Source organism: Ovis aries, chromosome 9 (genome assembly GCF_016772045.2).
Source record: "Ovis aries strain OAR_USU_Benz2616 breed Rambouillet chromosome 9, ARS-UI_Ramb_v3.0, whole genome shotgun sequence".
In the NCBI taxonomy this organism is placed as follows: domain Eukaryota; kingdom Metazoa; phylum Chordata; class Mammalia; order Artiodactyla; family Bovidae; genus Ovis; species Ovis aries.
The window spans coordinates 79218454-79241987 of record NC_056062.1 but is presented as its reverse complement, the minus strand read 5'-3'; the positions used below and the strand labels follow the sequence as shown (position 1 = coordinate 79241987).

General features: G+C 44.3%; 1 protein-coding gene across 2 annotated transcripts in view; it reads left to right on the top strand.

Moving 5' to 3' along the window:
- Positions 1–23534, top strand: part of MATN2 (matrilin 2) — a 166542-nt gene that overhangs the window by 10648 nt on the left and 132360 nt on the right. For both annotated transcript variants that reach the window (XM_027973190.2, XM_027973189.2), the window contains exon 2: positions 6124–6297. In XM_027973190.2, the coding sequence (XP_027828991.1) occupies positions 6150–6297 (148 nt within the window). In that variant the 5' untranslated portion in view covers positions 6124–6149. The remainder of the gene's footprint in view (positions 1–6123; positions 6298–23534) is intronic.

Below are 23534 nucleotides of genomic sequence, written 5' to 3'. Positions count from 1 at the left end.
CATTTTTGAATGTTGTTTTAAGCCAGCTTTTTCTCTCTCCTCTTTCACCTTCATCAAGAAGCTCTTTAGTTCCTCTTCTCTTTCTGTCATAAGGGTGGTGTCATCTGCATATTTGAGGTTGATATTGATATCTCTCCTGGCACTCTTGTTTTCAGTTTGTGCTTCATCCAGTCCTGCATTTTGCATGATGTACTCTTCGTATAAGTTAAATAAGCAGGGTGACAATATACAGCCTTGATGTACTCCTTTCCCAATTTTGAACCAGTCTGTTTTTCCATGTCTGGTTCTAACTGTTGCTACTTGACCTGCAAAATTTCTCAAGAGGCAGGTCAGGTGGTCTGGTATTCCCATCTCTTTAAGAATTTTCCACGGTTTGCTGTGATCCACACAGTCAAAGCCTTTAGTGTAGTCAGTGAAGCAGAAGTCGATGTAGCTGACCCTCTTTTCCCATCCAATCCCCTGAGATCGAATCAGAACCATTGATCTCCCTTCTGTCGTGGAGTGATGCCCTTTGTTGGATGTCACATAAGTGAAACTGTTCACTATGTGTTCTTTTTGTGTCTGGCTACTTTCACTCAGCCTAATTAGTTTGAGATTCATCTAGTATATCATTCCATTCATTGGTATTAGTACATTTATGGATGTACCACAATTTATTTATCTGTTCATTAATATATGGACATTTGTATTCCCAATTTTTAGCTTTTACAAAGAAAGCTTCTATGAGCATCTGAGTATGTCTTTGTGTAGATGTGTTTTTATATCTTTTGGATAAATATGTAGGTTTCTGCTTGGCCCAGTTTGCCCAGGACTGAGTTTTCTGGGATAAAAGGCTTTCAGTGCTAAAACACAGGCAATTCTAGGCAAACCAGGCCAGTTGGTCACCTTGTGTTGTCTCATTTGGGAAATGTATGTTGAACTGTATGAGCAACTGCTATCTTGTTTCTCTAAATGACTGTATCATTTTGCATTCTTACCAGCAACATATTAGAATTCCAGTTTTTCATATTTTTGTCAATGCTTGGTTATATCAGTCTTTTAAGTTTTAGGTACTCTGGTGAATTTGTCATGGAAGGTCATTGTGATTTTTAATTTTTTTAAATGTTTATTTATTTTGGCTGCTTGGAATGTTAGTTTTAGCTTGAGGGATCTTCGGTCTTCATTGTGGCACTCAGGATCTTTAGTTGTGGAATTTGAGATCTGGTTTCCTGAGCGGAGATTGAACCCAGGCCCCCTGCATTGAGAGTGCAGAGTCTCAGCCACTGGACCATCGAGGAAGTCCCTGTCATTGTGATTATTAATTTGCATTTTTCTAATGACTGAGAATGTTGAACATTTTCTCATATGTTTATGTGTTATCTGAACATCTTCTTTGGTGATGTGAGTGTTCAAATATTTTGCACATTTTCAAGTGGGTCGTTTGTTTTTGTGTTGTTATAGAAATGTATGTGTGGAATATAAATGATATATAGATATACAGACATATAAGGATATATGTCTTGGAAATCTTTTCTACCAGACTGTGACTTGCTGTACCACTGCATTTTGAAAAAGGAATTTTAAAAATTTATTTTATTGAAGCATAGTTGATGTACAATGGTGTGCTAATTTCTTTGTGCTCTACACAAAGTGACTCAGTTATACACGCATTCTTTTTCATATTTTTTTCCATCATAGTTTATCACAGGACGTTGACCGTAGTTCCCCGTGCAGTACACTGGGGCCTTGTTGCTTACCCAGTCTATACATAGTAGTTTGCATCTGCTGACCCTAAACTCACCCACTCCTCTCCCTGTTGGCAACCACAAGTGTGTTCTCTCTTCTGTGGGTCTGTTTGTTTCATAGATACGTTCCCTGTGTTATATCTTGAATTCCACGTATGAGTGGTATCATATGATATTGTCTTTCTCTTTCTGACTTCACCTCAGTATGACGATCTCTGGGTCCAGCTGTGTTGCTGTAAGTGGCATTATTTCACTCTGTAGAAAGAAAGTTTTAAATACTTTAAGATACTAACTTGTATTTTTAAATTATGGATTTGTGTGTCATTGTTTTATTACAGTAGTCATAAGTCAGCATCAAAGTTAATATAAGGTTCATTAAGTGGCTCAGCATGACAAAATCAACAGTGTGCACTTCATATTAATTGGTTTGATGGCATAATGATAATAATAATAAAAAGTAGCTGTCACTTTTTGGACACTTACTATGTACCAGGCAGTATTCTATGTGCTTTATTTTTAAAATTTATTTCATTTTAATTGGAGGATAATTGTCTTGCAATATTGTGTTGGTTTCTGCCATGTATCAACATGAATCTGCCATATGTCCTGTCCTCTTGAACCTCCCTCCCACCTGCCACCTCATTCTATATGCTTTATATCAGTCCAGTTCAGTTCAGTCGCTCAGTCGTGTCCAACTCTTTGCGACCCCATGAACTGCAGCACACCAGGCCTCCCTGTCCATCACCAACTCCGGAGTTCACTCAAACTTACATCCATCGAGTTGGTGATGCCATCCAGCCATCTCATCCTCTGTCATCCCCTTTTCCTCCTGCCCCCAATCCCTCCCAGCATCAGAGTTTTTTCCAATGAGTCAACTCTTCGCGTGAGGTGGCCAGAGTACTGGAGTTTCAGCTTTAGCATCAGTCCTTCCAAAGAACACCCAGGGCTGATCTCCTTCAGAATGGACTGGTTGGATCTCCTTGCAGTCCAAGGGACTCTCAAGAGCCTTCTCCAACACCACAGTTCAAAAGCATCAATTCTTCAATGCTCAGCTTTCTTCACAGTCCAACTCTCACATCCATATATGACCACTGGAAAAACCATAGCCTTGACTAGACGGACCTTTGTTGGCAAAGTAATGTCTTTGCTTTTGAATATGCTATCTAGGTTGGTCATAACTTTCCTTCCAAGGAGGAAACGTCTTTTAATTTCATGGCTGCAGTCACCATCTGCAGTGATTTTGGAGCCCCCCAAAAATAAAGTCTGACACTGTTTCCACTGGAGCTTATTTAATTCATACAACAACCAGGTTAAACTTTATTATCCCCAGTTTAAAGGTGAGGAAACTGCGGCAGAGAGAGGTAAAGTAACTTGCTCCGGGTTAGACAACTAGAAATGCTTAGTTCTGTTCATTCTTTTTTTAAAATGTATTCATTACGGCTGCACTGGGTCTTCGCTGCTGCTCGCGGGCTTCCTCTATTGGGGCGAGCTCTTTCCACTTGCACCCTTTGGTTTTGGGGCACAGGCTTCTGCTTGCCCGGTGCGGTGGCTTCTTTTGTTGCAGAGCGCAGGCTCCAGGGCGCTTGGGCTTCCGTAGTTGCTCAGCTTTCAGGCTTAGTTGTCCCTCGGTAAGGGGAATCTTCCACAGCAGGGATCGAACCCATGTCTCCTGAATTGGCAGGCAGATTCTTAACCACTGGACCACCAGGGAAGTCCAGTTCTGTTTATTCTCAACTCCCTATCGCTCACGTATCTCCAGGGCCTTCTGGTTAGCAATGGCAACTCGAAAGTGCAAACACCTCTTAAAATCCACAGTAAACCCAAGCCACATGAAATGGTGTTTGTTTTTTTGAAAATGATCATTATCCACCACAACGTGTTCTAAATGTTTGGATTTTAATTCCAGATGCGTCGGGATGGACGTGGACCCTTGAGAGCATGTTGTATATATTTTGAAAGGAATAAATGTGGATGTTGCGCATATGGGGAGAAGGAGACCATCACTAAAATAATAAATCACATATAAATGACATAATACACTTAGAATTGATAAAACCAAGGACACTTGAAATAAACAGTAGATTTAGGATCAGAGAAAGAGGGAAAATCTTTTTTCTTCCTTTTCTAAAATGGAACCTCACAGGTTAAGCTATGAAAAGGGACCAGTTAGTAAAGAGTTTTATTTTGTTATAAGGGGTGGGCATAGTTATCCATAATGAACTAGCAGTGCTCTGGAGCTTCACCCCTTTATCACCTGCATAATCTTAGGTAAATTATTTAACTACTTACTGTAAGAATTAAATGGCTAAATACATTTAAAACACTTGGCTCAATGCCTGGCACATAGTAAGCTGAGTAAACATCTGCTATTTTTAATGGCACCTTAAGGCAGAGTGAAAAGTGAGCTAGTGCAACACAGCAAGTGTGAAAAACTGTGGTCTTTGAAGGCCAACAGGCCTAGGTTCATCTCCAGGTCAATTCCTGAAAGCAGCTTGCCGAACAAACAGTTCACTGAATTACTAAGGTGTTCCCCCCCCAAACCCGCCACGTTTTGGGAAGTGATCCCTGCGCTTGTCCTGCCCTGATCCCACCTCTGATGGTGAAACAGCTATGGCTTTTCATGAATTGACTTCTGGGGGCTTGACTTGCAGCTAGCCAAGTTTTCTGTTAATTGGTGAATTGGTAAATTAGCCGTTTACCCTGGGTTTGAATCCCTTCTTTGCTACTTATTTTAGCTGGGTGAGCTCAGTCAAGTTACTAAACTTCTCTGAGCCTCAGTTTCCTCATCTCTAAAAAGGAGAAACAGTAATTCTGATTGGTATGAGGATTAGGTGAAATCAATTGGATGAAATGGCCAAGCACAAGATGCTGCTGCTGCTGCTGCTGCTGCTGCTGCTGCTGCTAAGTCGCTTCAGTCGTGTCCGACTCTATGCAACCCCATAGATGGCAGCCCACCAGGTTCCGCCGTCCCTGGGATTCTCCAGGCAAGAACACTGGGGTGGGTTGCCATTTCCTTCTCCAATGCATGAAAGTGAAAAGTGAAAGTGAAGTCACTGAGTTGTGTCCAACTCTCAGTGACCCCACGGACTGCAGCCTACCAGGCTCCTCCGTCCATGGGATTTTCCAGGCAAGAGTACAAGACGAGGACTTAGTAAAGAAACTTTACAGGCAGATGATCTTCCTTAAATGTTGTTCCTCCTTAAATATTCCCTCCTCCCCACTAATTTGTATAAATTAATAATTGCTTATGACATCCATCGTGGTGACTGAAACTAGAAGAAAAACAATTTAAACCTAGTCCCAGGACACTGCCTTCTCCATGAGGGTTTGCCAGGCAGAAAAGCCCATATCATTCATCACATGGCAAGTGCCTTTCTCATCCCACGTGAGGCACTGACACTGGCCAGCCTGGGAAAGCCTGGATCTGATCACGTCACTTCCCTGCTCAGAATCTTGTCTCCAGAGCCTTCAACAGTGGCTACTCTGCAGGACCAGCACAGAAAACGGTTCAAGTCTGGTCAAGAGTGTGCTACTCCAATTGAAACTCCCTCGCCTTTGTGGATATCTGAAACTCAACTCAGGGCTAAAATTCTTTCTGCATCTGAGAGCTTCTTGCTCAACATTGCAATAGATCTTGTTCTTCTCTGGTCTCCTAACACTTTTGCTTGCTTGCTTGCTTGCTTTTCCCTACCTCCCCATGTGTGCCAGACACTATCCTGAATGCATCAGTTACACAAATTAAGTCACTCATAATATTACCCCATATTCCCACATGGCATGGGGAGGTTAAGTAGCTTGCCCAAGGTCGCACACAGTTAGCAAGTGTCAGAGCCAGAATCCAGAGCCCGGGAGTCTGGTGCCAGAGTTCAAGCCTTTAACCACTGAACCACGCTCCCTCTTAATAGACACATGTGGGAGGCAGGGAGGCTGGGAGGCTAAGTCATGTTAACTTATTGCAACTGTATGTGAATTCCTTGGGAAACATACAGATTAATTCCTGCCATCCACCATTATTAGACTAAGAAAATATTGTTACTTGGACTCCTCGGGTGGAGATTCTCCTTTTTCAAATCCAGGATATAGAATGTGACTACGAATAACTGAAAATAAACTTGATTGAAAAGAAACTTCAGGGTAGACTTTTTTCCCCCTAAGTTTTCCGTTCAGTCTTATGGTGACCAAAGTGGTGAAAAATTCCAACTATGCACGCCCTGCTCAGACCATTCAAGAACCTACCAGTGGGGTCTGAGGGTCACACACACAAACGGCATTTTAAGTACCAGCGGCACGTCTGATTGGGGAAAGGCAGGTGGGGAGGGGGCGGGGGTCCACGGCTTGTCGGGTTCAGGAAGACCCGGAAACCTCACCCAGCCCTCTTCTCCCGTTGTGTTTGTCACAGCCTAGCCCCTCTTCCTCTTATTGAAGATGGAGAAGATGCTGGTGGGCTGCTTTCTGCTGCTCTTCGGACCGACCCTCCTCCTCCTCCCCGCTGAGGCCAGGGAGCGGCGGCCTCCTCCCAGGTCCATCTCCAGAGGGAGACAGGCTCGGACCCACCCTCAGACGGCCCTCCTGGGTGAGTGACGGGTGGGCGGGGCTCCGCCCCAGAAACAGGCCGAGATGGTCGAGGGCGGGCCTCCGATGGGGGTGGGGGCCCGCCCTGGGTGCCCACTTTGGGTGTGCTAGGGGAGAGGGCATCTCGTTGGCAGGGAGTCATCCTGCGTTGAGGATGTGGTTGTACATTGGTTTTCAACTGAAAACCTCTTCTATTGCAAAACTTTCCATTTAACCTGAAGCTCCTGACTTCTCTCCAATAAGCAAGGGAATGGGTTTTCATCTGAAAAGGTCCTGGTTGGACTTACCTGGACAAGGGTGTTGTAAAAATGTTTTCTTGGGTCTGTCTGCTGATCTGTATTGATAATGCTTCCCTACCTGGCACCTTGGGAAGAAGAGCAGGTTTGTGGAAGGTGGCATGAAAGAGAGATGGAATCAGGAAATTAGAAATAGAAGATGTCAGAGGTCTGTATTTCTCTCCTAGTGAATGTGTTTCCTTCAGGTGAATTTTTTTCTTTCTCCAAGAGAAAGGAAACACATAAGATATAGAGGAATGGGCCTGGTTCTGAACGTGGGCTCTGGAAGGCCAAGGATTCAGGGGGAACAGGAAGGCTGGCCAGTGGCAAGATGGTGGTTTTGGCACAGACCTGGCTTCGTAAACCTGGCCCTGGTGCTGACCGAGTGGGTACACTTGGGCCACGTCGCCTCTCTGAGGTTCAGTCTCCTCATCCATAAAATGGGAATGCCAACACTGATCTTTGTGAGAAGAAGGCCTGGTAATGAATATATGTGAATTATAGGTATGCAATGAATGAAAGCTTTCCCACAAACGTCATTCCATGAAGTTGTTCTCCAAAACTGTGGGGTTTTTTTTTGCTACATGGCATGCAGGATCTTAGTTCCTCAACCAGAGATCAAATCTGTGCCTATGTAGTGAAATAAGAAGTCTTAACCACTGGACCTCCAGAGAAGTCCTTCCAGAACTGTGTTTCATGTTGGTATCTTGTTGGCCAGCCCCTAAAATCTGACCCCCTCCGACGGCCACTGAGAGAACTGCTATGTGTCTGGTTGCCTCAGCATCTGAGATGACAGGAGACCGGAGGAACCAGAAGCTCTGTGCTGAGAGGTCTGCATCTTTACGGTGCTATAAGCAATGACCCCAAGGATGCTGGCCCTCCATGTCTTTAGTCTCCTGAGAATCTGTTTCCATAGTGACATAAATATGATTTCTGCAAATGTGGGCAGGACTGGGGGATGTTTAGTATACTGATTAAAGGGCTTTTTAAAAATGTTTCAAGATGATAAACATACATCATCATATGATAAACATATCTATCTATCATCCATCTATCTATAAAGAGAGGTGACATAGGTGTGTGAGTGTGTGAGAGGGAGAGAGAGAGAGCTCGAAATGCCTGATTCCTAGATCAGCAGCAGTGATTATACAGTCGGGTTTCCAATGGGGCTGTTTTTGGAATGAACCACCCCACACTTCGCCAGAAGAGCATACAGGCACCTCTTGGTATTAGCTATCTCTGTGCCTACTCCCTGCCTCTCTCTCTTCCCCCCACACATACTTTCTGATACACACATATGCACACAGGCACACACACTCACACACTCTCACCTCCCCCCACACACAGACACTGGGCCTTCCCTAGTGGTCAGCATTCACTGCTCTCTCGGGCTCTGAAATAGAAACCTCCTGGTCTTCGCACGTAAGAGATCCTGTTTTGCTAAGGGCATCAACCCCGAGTCTAGCATCCTCCCCGTCCACTTTTCTGATTTTGCAGGAGAATGTGTCAGGGACAAAGAGGGGGTAGGATATGACACCCCTCTGCCCTCCAAGGAATGGCGTCGCCACTCCCTGATGTGCGGGAGGGCAGCCTGACTTGGGAACGTGGGGAGTGAGTGCGAACTATGAAACTGAAGGCAAACGCCCCCGTGCTGGCCTGGATTCTCTAGCGCCATCTGCTTTCAGTCTACCTTTGATGGCGAACAAAGATGGAGAAGCTGGGCTCCTTGGAGTCCTTGCCCTGACCGCTTTTTTGATGGCTGGATCTGTGATATCCACTGCATGGTGTATTTCACCAATTACTTGCTTGCATGACTGTCTCTGAATGTTTGACAGAGTAGAAGCAGACTTGTTTCTTAGGCTAATTTTTCATTTGAATTTTCTGATTTTTTTTCAAATTTATATCTAAATTCAAGTGAGAGGCTGGGTAACAACTCAAGCCTATTAAAAAAATTATGCAGATATTTTTCTACCTTCCTATAGATGTTTGCATGTCACTCAGGTGGTAGTCCGTGACGTGTGTCCAGGAGGGCTTACCTTCTACTTCATTCATTTATCTGGAATTTCTGCTCTGTGCCAGACTTGAGGGAGTTAAAGTACAACCAAGAAGTACACATGCAGTGGGGAAGACAGACGTGTGAAAAGGTCATTAACTTGGTGGAATGTGTGTGCGATGGTAGAGACATAGCTAAGTTACAGCTCTACTCTGCCTGCTGTTGGCTCTGTTTAAGAAAGTGGTTCTCAAACTTTTGGATCTCAGGACCTTTGTATACTCAAAAATTATCAAGGATCCCAAAGGGCTTTTGTTTTTGTGGGTTAAGTCTACTGAGGTTTACTGGATCAGAAATTGAAATGGAGGGACTTCCTTGGTGGGTCAGTGGTTAAGAATTCACCTGCTAGGCTTCCCTCGTGGCTCAGCAGAAAAGAATATGCCTGCCAGTGCCTCAAGGCAGGAGACTCAGGTTCAATCCCTGGGTCAGAAAGATCCCCTGGAGAAGGAAATGGCGACCCACTCTAGTATTCTTGCCTGAAGAATTCCATGGACAGAGGAGCCTGGTGGGCTACAGTCCATGAGATCTCGCAAAAGAGTCAGACACAACTTAGAGAGTGGTGTGGATGCATGGGTGAGCACTCAGTTGTGTCCAACTCTTTGCAACATCAACAAAAGAGAATCTACCTACCAATGCAGGGGATAGAGGTTCAATCCCTGGTCTCGGAAGAGTCCACATGTCACAGAGCAACATGCGCCTTAACTACTGAGCCCGAACTCCAGAGCCTGGTAGCCACAGCTAGTGAGCCAACACACTGCAACAAGAGAAGCCACCACAGTGAGATGCCCACACACTGCAGTGAAGACCCAGTGCAGCCAAAAATAATAAAGTTTAAAAGAGAAATTGAAAAGGAAAACTATAAAAATATTAATTAATTTTAAAATAACAGTAATAAACACACAGAGTTTCCCTGGTGGCTCAGCTGGTAAAGAATCTGCCTACAATGCAGCAGACCTGGGTTCAATTCCTGGGCTGGGAAGATCCCTTGGAGAAAGGAAAGGCTACCCATTCCAGTATTCTGGCCTGGAGAATTCCATGGACTATAGTCCATGGAGTCGCAAAGAATTGGACATGACTGAGCGACTTTCATTTCACTTCAATAAACACAAAACCTGATGCATAATGCAAATAAAAATATTTGTATAATAATACTTTCAAAATAAAAATATTATGAGAAGAATAGAGGATTTTACATTTTTGCAACTCTGCTTCACGTCTAGCTTAATTAAAGACACCTGGATTCTCATTTCTCATTCATTCAGTCTGTCATGAAATACTGTTTGGGTTGTGTTACTTGAAGAAAATATGGCCTCACACAGATATGTAGTCAGAAAAAGGAAGAACTTAATCATAATAGCCATTTAAATGAGTATGGATATTCTTCTTTGACATGACACCAAAACTTGACAAATGATAGTTTCTTCAAGATTAATAGTAGTGTGGACTCTAAAACCACCTCAGTATACATTTTGAACTATATACACACGTAAGAGAGAGTATAAAAGGTAAACATCAGTGTTGTTACACAAATAGTTTTGATTTCATGGACCCTCTGGTGGGGGTCTCCAAACCACATGTTGAAAGTGGCTGGTTTAGGGGAGCATTCCAGGGAAAGTTGAGACTGTGTGAAGCTGGGAGATGAGGGGCCAGGAAAGGAATGAGGATGGAGCATGGAGGTGGGGGCTGGTGAGGCCATCACGACCACCATGTCTGTAAGGCAAGGGGTCTGGGCTGGAGACAAGCCCAGAGGAGGTAGGAACCAGGTAACTTAGGACCTTGGGGGCACCAACAAAAAGTCTGGGCTTTGTGCTGCAGAGGTGGGAGCCCGGAAGACTTGAAACTGGCAACAGTGGTGGTCACTGCTGATTCCCCTTCTACCCACTGTGCCACCTGGACAGCCCAAGCAGGGTGTGCTGTGTGTGTGTGTGTGTGTGTGTGTCCGGCCCTTTGCAACCCTATGGATTGTAGCCCACCAGGCTCCATGGAATTCTGCAGGCAAGAATACTGGAGTGGGCTGCCATTTCCTTCTCTAGGGGATCTTCCCAACCCAGGGATCAAACCTGGGTCTCCCACACTGCAGATAGACTCTTTACCACCTGAGCCACCAGGGACACCCAGGATGGGCTGTATGCAAAGCTAAGCTCATGGAAGCTGTTAGATTCTTCCCTCTGTACCTCTCCTGCCTCAGCGGCACCTGTCCCCTCCCAGACTCCCTCTTAAGTTCCCTTCAGAGTGGTGCTAGCTGGAAGTAATGTTGCTCCCACTCCTAATTACCGCCTGCTCTGCGTCTGCACACTTTTCTCTTTATTGTATTACAATCATGTGGGGATGGAGCTGTCACCAGGGCCACCAGTGGGGGCATATCAGCCTTTTTGGAAACTTTAACCCTCCTTGCCTAAAGTCCCACTGTATCGGCGATGCCCCTCACCCTTGGAATGAGAGTACATGCAAACCGTCTGTGCGCTTCTACCTCCTGGCTCCCCTGTTTTGTTTGTCTTTTACGAGGTCCTGTTGACATGTGCTGTCTTTTCTAAATTTACCAAGCGCACTCATTTTATTTCTACTAACTAACCTTGAAAGCTTTTCCTTTCCCTGCAATAGACTCCCCTTTCAGATCGATGGCACCCGCAAAGAATTCGTGTTTGTGATTTAAAAGAGCACTTTGTGACAACAGAACAGTAGGTTTGAGAAGTGGGAGGTGGTGCCCCAAAGTGTGTTGGAAAGGGGATGGTGGGAGCTGACTTCCCATCCCCTCAACTCTGCTAGGAAAAATTCCAGAGGTGTTCAGGGGGTAAAGGTCATGGAATTTAGTAAAATTTCTTCCAAACAGTTAATTCACTACTTAAAAATAAGCTAATGAAGACAATCAAAGAACTCACAGTATACAGGCCCAGATTCTGTTCCTGGGAAGGCATAGTACGTTGCTGCTAAGTCGCTTCAGTCATGTCCGACCCTGTGCGACCCCGTAGACGGCAGCCCACCAGGCTCCCCCGTCCCTGGGATTTTCCAGGCAAGAACACTGGAGTGGGTTGCCATTTCCTTCTCCAGTGCATGAAAGTGAAAAGTGAAAGTGAAGTCTCTTAGTTGTGTCCGACTCTTAGCGACCCCATGGACTGTAGCCCACCAGGGTCCTCCATCCATGGGATTTTCCAGGCAAGAGTACTGGAGTGGGGTGCCATTGCCTTCTCCGGCATGGTACATTACTAGGCATTTATTTCCAATTTTGCATACGTCTCTAATTAAACCTGATCTCAGAACATCAGAAAAAAATGAAATGTTTCAAACAAGGAGCTGAAGCCTAAATTAGCAATGTGACTGAAGGAATTGGCTGGCCTAGGGAATTAAGTGTAAGAATGCCCTACTCTGTGTTGCCAATGGAGGTTCTTGCCTAGGCTGATAATTATTAACATTTTCAAGCATTGGCTGCCAGTAAATGAATTTCCACATCCTGAAACAATCCCCTTCATTGACATTTGTTGGCACCATCAGTGAGGGAAGAAAAGCAGATGCCAGAAGCCTTCTGAACTTTTGGCTTCTGGAAGGACAGACCCATTGAGGCCACCAGTCTTAACATGCCCTGAAGCCGCTCTGTCACGGATACAACTTTTGTCTCCTTCTCCAAGCTTTCTGGGGCTTTGTTCAGCCTCTTCTACCTGGAGTATTTTCCCTTTGTTGCTGTTGTTCAGTCACTCAGTCGTGTCTGACTCTTTACGACCCCATGGACTGCAGCACACCAGGCTTCCCTGTCCTTTACCATCTCCAGAGTTCGCTCAAACTCATGTCCATTGAGTCGATGATGCCATCCAACATCTCATCCTCTGTTGTCCCCTTCTCCTCCTGCTCTCAATCTGTCCCATCATCAAGGCCTTTTCTAATGAGTCGGCTCTTTTCTTTCTGTAAGGCTTATTATCAGCCTTGGAGAAGGAAATGGCAACCCACTCCAGTACTCTTGCCTGGAAAATCCCGTGGATGGAGGAGCCTGGTGGGCTAGAGGCCATGGGGTAGCAAAGAGTCGGATACAACTGAGCGACTTCACTTTCCCTTTCACTACTGTCAGCCAAGGGCAGGTTAAATGCCACCTCCTCCCCCTGCCAGCCAGGCAGGACCCTCCCATCCCGAGATGGGCCATAAGCACTCAGATCCTCTGCCAATATGTCAACTCACTTTGCTTTATATTCTGAGGGGTAATAATGGCACCTGCCAAGGATTCCTATTCTGGTTATTTTTGTACTTGCCTTGTTTTTAGCATCAGATTGCAAACCCTTGAAGGAGGGGACCGTTTTTCATGTCTCATGACACCTCTGGAGGTACAATCACTTACTGAGACCTTGCTGTGGATAGGGACAGGCCCGCTCATTGGATTTATGTAAAAAAGACAAAACACTGCAAGGTGGTTATAGGTTTATCTCATTTTCGGACAAGGAAGCCCAGGAGAAGAGAAGTAAAGCGATTTGGTAAATTTGCTAAGGCTTCTGAAAGTTAAAGTCGCTCAGTCATGTCTGACTCTTTGCGACCCTGTAGACTATAGCCCGCCAGGCTCTCTGTCCATGGGATTCTCCAGGCCAGAATACTGGGGTGGGTAGCCATTCCCTTCTCCAGGGGATTTTCCCAACCCAGGGATGGAACCCAGGTCTCCTGCATTGCAGGCAGATTCTTTATCGTCTGAGCCACCAGGGAAGCCCAAGATACCACAGTGGGTAGCCATTCCCTTCTCCAGCGGATCTTCCCTATGGAAGAATCAAACCGGGTCTCCTGCATTGGCAGGTGGCTTCTTTACCAGCTGAGCTACAGACTTCTGAAAACCCAGAATGAAAAGTTGTCCCTCCCAGCCCCACCCCACTCCACCAGAGGATGCATGGCTAAGGAGTTGTATGTTTGAGCAAAGAAATACTGAGCAGACCACGATGTGCCCATCAGTCTTTGGAGGTCTTGCTGCTACTGCAGGTCACACTGGGGTCGCTGACTTCAAGCCCACTCTTTGTTCCCCCGCACAGTGGAAGCTCCGTGGGTGTTGGACCACAGAGAGGATGAGGCATACCGATGGCTGATTTCATCCTCCTGTCCATGGTTGCAGTCTCTTAGCACGTGACTCCAGGAAAGCTGCTTTTTCTTGTCCAGTGTATTCACCTATAAAGGGAAGTGGCTGGAGTCAGGGATCTTTCATGTCTCATCTGGGGCAAGGTAACATCACCTATTCCCGCCTTCTCATTGTCCCTTCTCCGGCTCCTGGTAGTGAACCTCCTCTCGCTGCCATCCCCGATGCTATCTTTGGCTATCTTTCCTTCTCTCTGGATGAGAGGGAGAAATTTTAAGACAGAAGGGATGGGGCAGTAGAATCAGGCAGGGGGTTGGTAGCGGGTAGGGTGCACAGTAAGATCTGGGAGACTGAACACTGGTCCTCACACCTAATTGTCTCTCAGAAGCTCTGAAAGACTCATTACACACAGACCGCTGGTTCCCCGGATCAGAGTGCTTGATTCAGTAGGCCTGGGTTGGGGCTTGGGAAGCTGCCATTTCTGGAGACCTCAGTTTGAGAATCTTTGCAGAGAAGAAATCTAGGAGTTGGGTTGGGGATGGGCAGGAGGAAAGGATCTTAGTAAGAGATGCTAAGCATGAACCAGAGAGACAGTGCGGGATGAATAACATTTGCTGAGAAAATTGCAGCTGCAGAGTATAAGCGAACTGTCAGCTGGGTCGACTCTTTCTGTGGCTTTGAATAGGCTGCAAGCATTTTCCTACGCAGGGGGAGTTAGCAAAGTGGGGGGAGCCTCAAGCCTCTTAAAGCACAGTGATTAGCACACATCTAAAAAAGCCAGTGGCCGACGTGCATCTTTATCATCAGAACTGGTTATAAAAATGAAGGTTGATGCATAGAGCTGATCGAATTATTTTTAAGTATAGCAAAGGCTTAAAAAAAAATAAACCCTTTGAAGTGAGATCACACCCTCTTTATCAGTCTCCCTCTGTGCATCCTCTGTGACGTAGTCAGGGCCCAATTACGGACCTGACGGAGGGACTGTCGTGGCGGCTGCTCAGAAAGTACATCTCGTCTCCTCGCTCTCTGCCTGTTTTATATATAAAGCAACGTCTCTGTTATTATTCAGTTGTTATAAACTATATGAAGTGAATTCTTCATTCCTATCTTGTGATTAATACTGAGAAGCTCCAAAAAGAATAGTATCTGACTTAAGCCACAGAGTTAAGAACGTTCCTAGCCAATGAATACGTAACTTGACTTTCTTTCTTCTACAGAGTCTCTCCCCTTCTCTAGTAAACTCTGTCCGCTTCCTTTTCTGTAACTCTTTTATCTCTTCTTCTCCACTTCCATCCCTCCCTCATTTCCTTCTCAGTTCCAGGATGGCTGATCCTCAGCTTGCCCGTGTGTTTGGCACCTACAGTGTGTATGCGTGCATGTCCTTTCAGTGGGGGACATAGCCACTTTTTCTTTTCTCCTCTTTGATGGCCGCTGCTCTTTGGGGGCAGAGCATACCGCCTTACCCTTCCAGAGCCAATCAAGTGCCAGGTTTCCCTACCAGATGATAATAATAACAACATTAATGATGGCTACCCCTTTTGAGAGAGCATCTACTATGTGCTAGGCAGCTCACCCTTCCCTCTACGTGGTAGTAATATTATTATCCCCATTATACAGATGAAGAAACTGAGGCTTAGAGAGGTTAAATGTTTTGCTCAAGATCGTGCAACCACTGAGCAGCAGAGGTGGGGTTGGAGAAGCCAGCATTACATTTCCTTTGGCTCAGATTCTTTTCTGCAACCCTTCTCCTCTGTTCCAGCCAACCGAATTGGACTCATCTTTCAAGTGTTCATGGAAATGGCCCTAATTTCTCAGTTGGGATTTATTAATAATGCCCCAACAACACACCCCTGCAGCAGGCTGTCTGCCCCAGCTTTTCAGCCTGGACAGTGATTGCCAGCATCATTGTCTGCATTGTATCAGCGATGCTGATAATGTGCAAGGTACATACAGACACAGTGAACACCAAGAGAAGGAGCAAATGAACCAGTGAGCAAAGAGGAAGAGTCTCCAGAGAGGAGCCACTGGACTGGGGGATGTTCCTGAAGCCAAGGCATGTGGAAAAAAGTTGAAAGATCTGAGGATGTTTAGTTTGAAAAAAAAAAAAAAAAAGAACATGAAAGGCTCTGAAGGCTGTGTTATGGCAGAGTTTAGACTTGTTATTAAGACCATCAGACCTTAAAGAGGAAACGAAGACCCAATTACCTGAGTTTTTAAGGAAACAGATTTTTTTTTTCCATGTGAAACTTTGTCACCACCAGATTAGCACAGGGAATGAACTGCCTCCTCAGGCTTCAGGGATATCAAAGGCCTTTGTGCAGGGGGTTAAATAAACATCTCATCTGTAAACTGCCACGTTCCAGGATTCTAGGGAGGTGCCTGCAGAATTAAGAAATGAACCCAAAGATAAGGACCTTCTCCTCTACTAAAAAAAAAAAAAAAAAAGCTAAATATTTGCTTTCCAAGAAAAATCTGCCTTAGGAACCTTTGAAATAATGTTTTTTAAGCAAGGGAGAAACTAGGACTTTTTCAGTGACTGGCAACGTATAATTTGTCGAATTCCTGGGTTTCTCTTCTGGCAATGTTAAGTGAATGAATGAAAGAATGATTACAGGTAAATTGCCTTAGCTTTTTTAGTTAATTCAGTGTAGACCTTGCAGTCAACAAAAATCACTAAGCCTTTATTACAGATGCTTAGTATCAGATAGCAGACTTTTTTTTTTTTAGCTTAAGTGGAATACTTTAAAATTTTTTGTATTAAATTTTACCTTGTTTAGGTTCATCATTCTCAACGAATACGCTTTTCCTCCTTAGCAAGCTCGAATCATTTCCAAATTTGATGAAATATTTTCTGTATCTTTTTCCAAGTCCCTACTGAAAATATGAAAAGATATTGATATCTTCTATTCTTTTGAAATTATTATAAAGAATGATTAATGATCATCTTTACTTAAAAAATTGATGTCTAAATATTTAATGACTCTTAGATACTGAAAATACAAGGAGAGCTAGTTCCAAAATTGTCTAAATAAGCAACCCATAAACGTTTCATGTATTCTTAAGAGGAAATATTACGGAGACTTGAGCTGTATATTCGTTTCTAGGGCTGCCATAACAATGTGACACAGACCTGAACGACAGAAATTTATTTTCTCGTGACTCCAGAGGCTAGAAGTCCCAGATCAAGGACTGGATTCTTGGTGATGTTATCAAATGCAAATTCATGTGCCTGAGGCACTGTGAGGCCCCAAACCCCAAATTGTTGGAGTCTGAAGCTGAGAAAGGTTTATCGCAAGACTGAACAAGGAGACCAGGTGGCTCATGCCCAAGAAACACCTGAACTCCCTGAAGGGTTTCAGCAAAGTGCTTTTAAAGGCCAGGTGAGGAAGGGCATCCCAGGGTCTGAGGTCAGCTCATGCATAATTCTCTTGTTGGTTGATGGTGAAGTAGCAGCATGGTTAACAGTGTCAATCCTTAGGTGCCAGGAAGTCTGGGGGCTGCTTGCTCATGATCATCGGGTAGTTAGTTTCTCCCATTTGGTGGTTTTTAGCATCTGAAAAACTCAGGAAATATGCAGGAGATCCCCTTCTCTGGGTGCTTCAAAGAGGAGCTGGGGGATATGCGGGAAGGGTCTGTCTCTGTGGAGTCCTGCTCAGTTAAGTGAGGCTTCTCCTCTGGGTTTGCAGATGACTGCCAGCTCCCTGTGGCATGTGGGCTTCCCTCTGTCCCCGACTGCATCCACATTGCCTCCTCTTATAAGGACACCAGTCACATTGGATTAGAGTTGGCCCTAACCTTTGTCACCTCTTGAAAGACCTCATCTCCAGATACAGTCATATTTGGAGATACTAGACTTCAACTTACGAATTTCCCAGTTTGTGGAAGACAGTATGTCTTCTCTGACACGTTCCTAAGTAGCCTCTTTTCCCTTTCTGATTCACCTCACCTTCCCGTTTCAGGGTGATATAACTGTTCCTGACATGTTGAGAGACTCCAGCGGTGTGGTTCTTATTAGTTTACCATTGTGTGTTCCTGAGTCTTAAAAGCAGGTCGGACAAGCCCGATGGGTTGGGCAGCCAACATCTTCGGGCTGCAGATGGGAAACCAGTACCATCTGGCCAGGATGTGAAACCAGGTCCAAGTAAGATCTTTCAAAAGCCAGGAATTAAAACCACTAACTCAGAAAAGCTTCCTTTCAGTATACCCAGAGAAGGCTGATTTATAGGCAAGGATGAAAGGAGGGTAGTGTGTGTATTTTGGCTCCTTGGAGGACGGTGAGGCCGGGAGAGGAGGAGGAGGGAGACGTTTTCGTAAGCCCGCAGCCAGCCAATGAGTAAGAACATCAAAGAGGAAGCTGGACGGCCAGATACACAAAGAGCTGATGCAGGGGACAGGGCTGGGGGAGAAACCGGAGGGATCTGACCACTTGGGCTGGGAGCCAGGAGGGGCCTTTGGAAAGGCACGATGCAGTATGTGCAGTGAGCGACATTTGGCCTTGAGAAACCCTGGGAGGATGAGCTCCAGAGGCCTTTCAAGTCAGGCTAGACCATGAAGTAAACTGCGGAGGAATCCGGTCCAAAGGGCTCAGATCTGGCCAAACCTATGAGAGGCTGCTTTCCATCTCCAGCTCTTCATTCCCCAGCCCTCACCCTGGGCCTTCTCCTAGTGTACTCCATCCATTCATTGAATAAATATGTTCTGAGAGCCCCCACCTTCCAAGCACTGTGCTAAGCCTGGTGCAAAATGAAGAATTCCTACATCTTTGGGAATTGTTAATGGGACAGCCAGGGAGGTACCCCCTCCTCCTCAGGATCCCATTCACCAGTGTCCTGCAGCTGTCCTGGCTGGTTGTCCCAACCAGTGAAGGCAGCCGGCTCCTTCACTCCCCTCTTCCAATCCAACTTGAATTTGTCTCCTCTCTTCTAATCAAACCTGACTTTGTTGCCAAAGCGAAGAGGAATAGGCAGACCATCCATTTTACCAGCTGTGTTTCCTGTACCAAAATAATTTAGTTCTAATACATGATCTTCATTTAATGATTTGTCTTGGTTTTTTCATTTATTCATTAATTCAAGGAATACACATTGAGTATCCTGGCAAGGCACTGTTTAGATGCCAGTGATACTGCAGGGTCAGGCCTGGTCATAGCTGTCTCACTCATGCTTTAGGGTCTGGTACACATTCCACAGTTTTCTGGCAGCATGGGTCTTTGGGGGGAAATAGAATCAGTGAGGGAAGATGCCCTCAAGAGCCAGTAAAACTTACTCATAAAACCATCTGGGCTTGATGCCCTCTGTAGAGAAGATACATTTGACAACTCATTCAATTTCTTGAAGAGTCATTAGTCTGTTCAGGTTTTCTATTTTTTCTTGAATCTATTTGATAATTGGTATTTTCCTTAAAAATGGTCTGATTTTTGTATTTTTGAATATAAGTGAAATATTTGTATTATTTGTCTGTATTTTTGAATCTGCTGGCATAGAGTAGTTCACAACACTATATGTTAACGTGGCATACATTCTATTCTTTGATTTTCTCTTTTTTGGGGTTTTTGTTGAGGTTCTTGGGCTCTGCATTGCAGCATGCGGGCTTTCTCTAGTTGACTGAATGGGCCTAGCTGTCTCACGGCATGTGGGAATCCCCATTCCTCACCCAGGGATCGAGCCCATGTCCCTTGCATTGGCCTTCAGACTCTTAACCATGGACCTCAGGGAAGTCCCAGGACATGCTATTCTTTAACAAAGAGTGCAAAAAATGCCCAGCATTTTATCCCCGGTAGTCCATAGAGCTCTGAGCAAAAATTCTGAAGGAATGCTGAGCCCTGCGGGACAGGTGTGCAGACGATAGGGAAGGTATCTTCATGTACTCAGGTTTCCCTGATACTATGTGGTATTTGCAAGAGAGCTTTACAGTTTTACAAAGCTCCTAATGAGTGACTCACACACACACACACACACACACACAATGCTTTCCTTACTTCCTTTTCCTCACAAAGCCCTTGAGAGATAGATTTTGTAATAATCACCAGCTACAGATAAGAAAACAATCCAATCAGAGATGTTAATTTTTCTGTGATATTCAGATAAAGCCAGAAATCACTCCTAGATCACACCATTTTAATTAGAAGAGAGTTTAGAGATCATCTTGTTAAAAAGTTTCTAACCTGGGGTCCATGGGCCTCCAAAGATCCCTTGGAGAGACTTCAGTCAGTGCATAATCTGGATGGGGAAAAAAATAACATCCTTTCCCACTGACCTCTAACGGCAATTTAGCATTTCCTTCTATTATAATCGTAAACCACAAACCACAAGAGCAGCAGCAGTGCTTTCTCAGCGATAGAGATCACAGACCTGTTCATGGTACGTTACAGTCGTCAGAGATAACTAAAATAGTGCTTACACTGCTCCCTACTTCAGACTTAATGCTTGTCAGGTACTCGCCTTTCTACCTTGTTATTTAATGTCATTTTAAAAAGTCCATCTGGACCCAGAAAGATGTTCTGGGGAGGGAGGTGGGAGGGGGTTCATGTTTGGGAATGCATGTAAGAATTAAAGATTTTAAAATTTAAAAATAAAAACAAACAAACAAAAAAAAATAAAAATAAAAATAAAAAGTCCATCTGTTACTCTATTCCCAGTTTTTTTCTTTTAAATATCTTGATTCACTGTAGTTCAAATAATTGACCTCCTTTTACATCCTAGGCATTAAAACATTTGTATTTATTGTGCTCATATATGCATAACATAAAATGAGCCATTTGAGTCATTTTAAAGTACACTGTTCAGTGGCTTTAAGTACATTTACATTGTTTTGCAACTATCGTCACTGTCTATTTCCAGAACGTTTTGAACATTTCCATTATTCCCAAGCAGGAGTTTTCTATTCATTCAGAAATAACCCCCAGCCCTCCCTCTCCATCCCTCAAGAGTTTCTTTCCTACTGTCTGTCCCTATGTTGCCTATTTTAGACACCTCGTGTAAGTAGAACGAGGCCGTGTTTGTTCTTTGGGCTGACTTTTCTCGCTTAGCGTCACGGTTCTGAGGTTCACGCGTGTTGTAGCATGTGTCTGAACGACATTGTTTCATGGCTGAGGAATATTCCAGGGTGTGTCTATACCGCGTTTTGGTTGTGCATTCCCCTGCTGATGGACACTTGGGTCGTTTCCACCTTTGGGCTACTTGAATAATGTTGCTATGAACACTGGCATATAGGTATCTGTTTGAGTCTCTGCTTTCATTTCGGGGGGCATATGTACCAAGGAGGGACTCGCTGGGAAACGTAGTCATTCTGTGTTTAACTTTTCTGAACAAATGCCAGACTGTACCACAGTGGTACACTTTGCACCATTTTGCATTCCCACCAACAGTGCACCAAGGTTCCAATATTTCCACATCCTCACGAACACTTGTTATTCTCCTTTATTTTTTTTCCTGATAGCCATTCTCGTGAGTGTTGCATTTCATTTTGGACTTTTAACAGCTGTATTCTGAGAAAGCATCATGGGCTTAAACTAGACTGCCGTGGAAGTCCCTGGTACAAATAAGGGTTAAGTGAGGGAGCCAGAGTCCAGAAATACTGTTCCTTGCTCAAGGTGAAGTAATTGACCAGCAGCAGCCTTGGGCTTCACACCAAGTTGTCTAGGGCTCAGGGGAGCACTTTTCCCTCCTAACACATGGGCTGTTCTCATGTAGACATTTGCCTCAGCCAGTGGTCAGACTGAGTCAGGGCTGGAACAAAGCCATCAACCAGCCAGTCACTGAAGCTGAGGCCAGCCCCAGACGCAGACGAGACGGACAGAATCCCTGTCTGCAAACCACTGCGACGTAAAACTGCCACATGCAACCACGGCAGCTATATCTTTATTTGTTCAACAAACATTGAGTGCCTTGTGTGAAATCAAACACCATATTCAGTTGGAGTGTCTCAGGGGCACCCAAAGGGACATCCCTTGGAGATGCTCAACTGATAGTTTGGTTTCCGGGTTAAAGTTCAAGAGGGAGAAATAACCCTGCCCATGGTTCCTTTCAATACAGAATGGTGTCCTGACCTGTTTTTTTCAGACCAGGAGCCTCTAGTTCTGCAGAGACAGCTTAAGATGGCCTCAGTCTTATGGCCTCATTTTCTTACTGACCTTCCAATCAACCATGGCTCCTGAACCTTTCCACACCTGCCACCACACTTGTCAGCCTGGTTTTATAAATAACCATAGCTAAGCTCAGTTGGTAAAGAATCTGCCTGCAATGCAGGAGACCCAGGTTCACTCCTTGAGTTAGCAACTGGGTTCAATCCCTGAGTTGGGAAGATCCCCTGGAGAAGGAAATGGCAATTCACTCACTCCAATATTCTTGCCTGGAGAATTCCATGGACAGAGGAGCCTGGTGGGCTACAGTCCATGGGGTCATAAAGAGTCGAACATGACTGAAGAGACTAAACCACCACCTACTTTTAACAAGTATAAATTCTAGCTTTCCATCATGTGACCATGGGTAAGTAAGCAGAGCCATTCTAACCCCAGCTGTGTTGTCTGTGAAACGGGGATGATAGTCACACCTCCTCCAGAGTGGGAATGAGGATGGGATGAGATCCTACAGATAAAGGGCTTTGCACAAAGCCTGGTATGGAGTTAGCTTTCAATACCTGCTTATTGCTGTTATTGTCACATTTTTAAGTTTATTTAAAAAAAACATTTTGTACATTGCAAATTGGTGTTAACAGCTCCCACTCTACTGTGAGATCTTTAAAAGTAGGAGCTAGGTCTTTTCATCTCTGGGTATAAAGCATCTGGTGTAGTAGCCTCACAATAAATGTGAAGAAATGAATGAGAGATGACATTTATTAATATTATTAGTACTGTTACCTTTATTTGAGCATCTACTTATTTAAATATAAAATACCAGTTTTTTTCTTTTTCAACTTTAAATCAGGTATTGATCTTAGAGAAGAATGTCTAAAAAACTGGTTACATGAGCATTTCAGAAAATACGTGTAATTAACCAAAGAGTTCAATTAAATTTTATTCTTAAAATGTCAGAAGGTGTACCATGAAATTCATTCATTCATTCATAGAACACATTTCTGTTGAGTAACTACTCCACAGCAAGACTGGTATCAGTAGTGAAATCTCTGTCATGTTGATATATGGCAGAAACCAACACGATATTGTAAAGCAATTATCCTCCAATTAAAAATAAATAAAGTGGAAACTTACATTACCGTATGTTAAATAGATAGCCAATGGGAATTTGCTGTATGGCTCAGGAAACTCAAACAGGGGCTCTGTATCAACCTAGACAGGTGGGATGGGGAGGGAGGCTCAAAAGGGAGGGGATATGTATGCCTATGTATACCTAAGTATACCTGTGTATACCTATGACTGATTCATGTTGAGGTTTGACAGAAAACAACAAAAATCTGTAAAGCAATTATCCTTCAATTAAAAAATAAATTAATTTTAAAAATAAAAAAAATTAAAAGTAGTGAAATATCTGGATATTAGTTAGGGTGCAGTTGGCATAAGCTAACAGTGTTTTTATTAAAAGATATTTGAATATCTTACAAAAAGTCTGGAGGTCAGTGATTCCCGGTTCGTGGCAGTGGCTCAGCTTCATCACTGCGACCAGGGTTCTTTCCAACTTTAAGCTGCCTCATCCTGGGATATTGACTTTCCTTTCTTAGGCCTCAGCCTTTATAGTCACAAGATGGCTGCTGCAGCTCCAAACATCACATCCTTCCACGGTTATGGTCAAGGCAGGAAGAGAATAGGGGTGGAGGAAAGATTTTTTCACCCCTTTACGTACTCCTTTTATTAGAGACCAAAATCTTCAGTACCCTTTCCTTTCCTCCCCACTAGCGAAAACTGCATTGCCTGCCTATCCAAC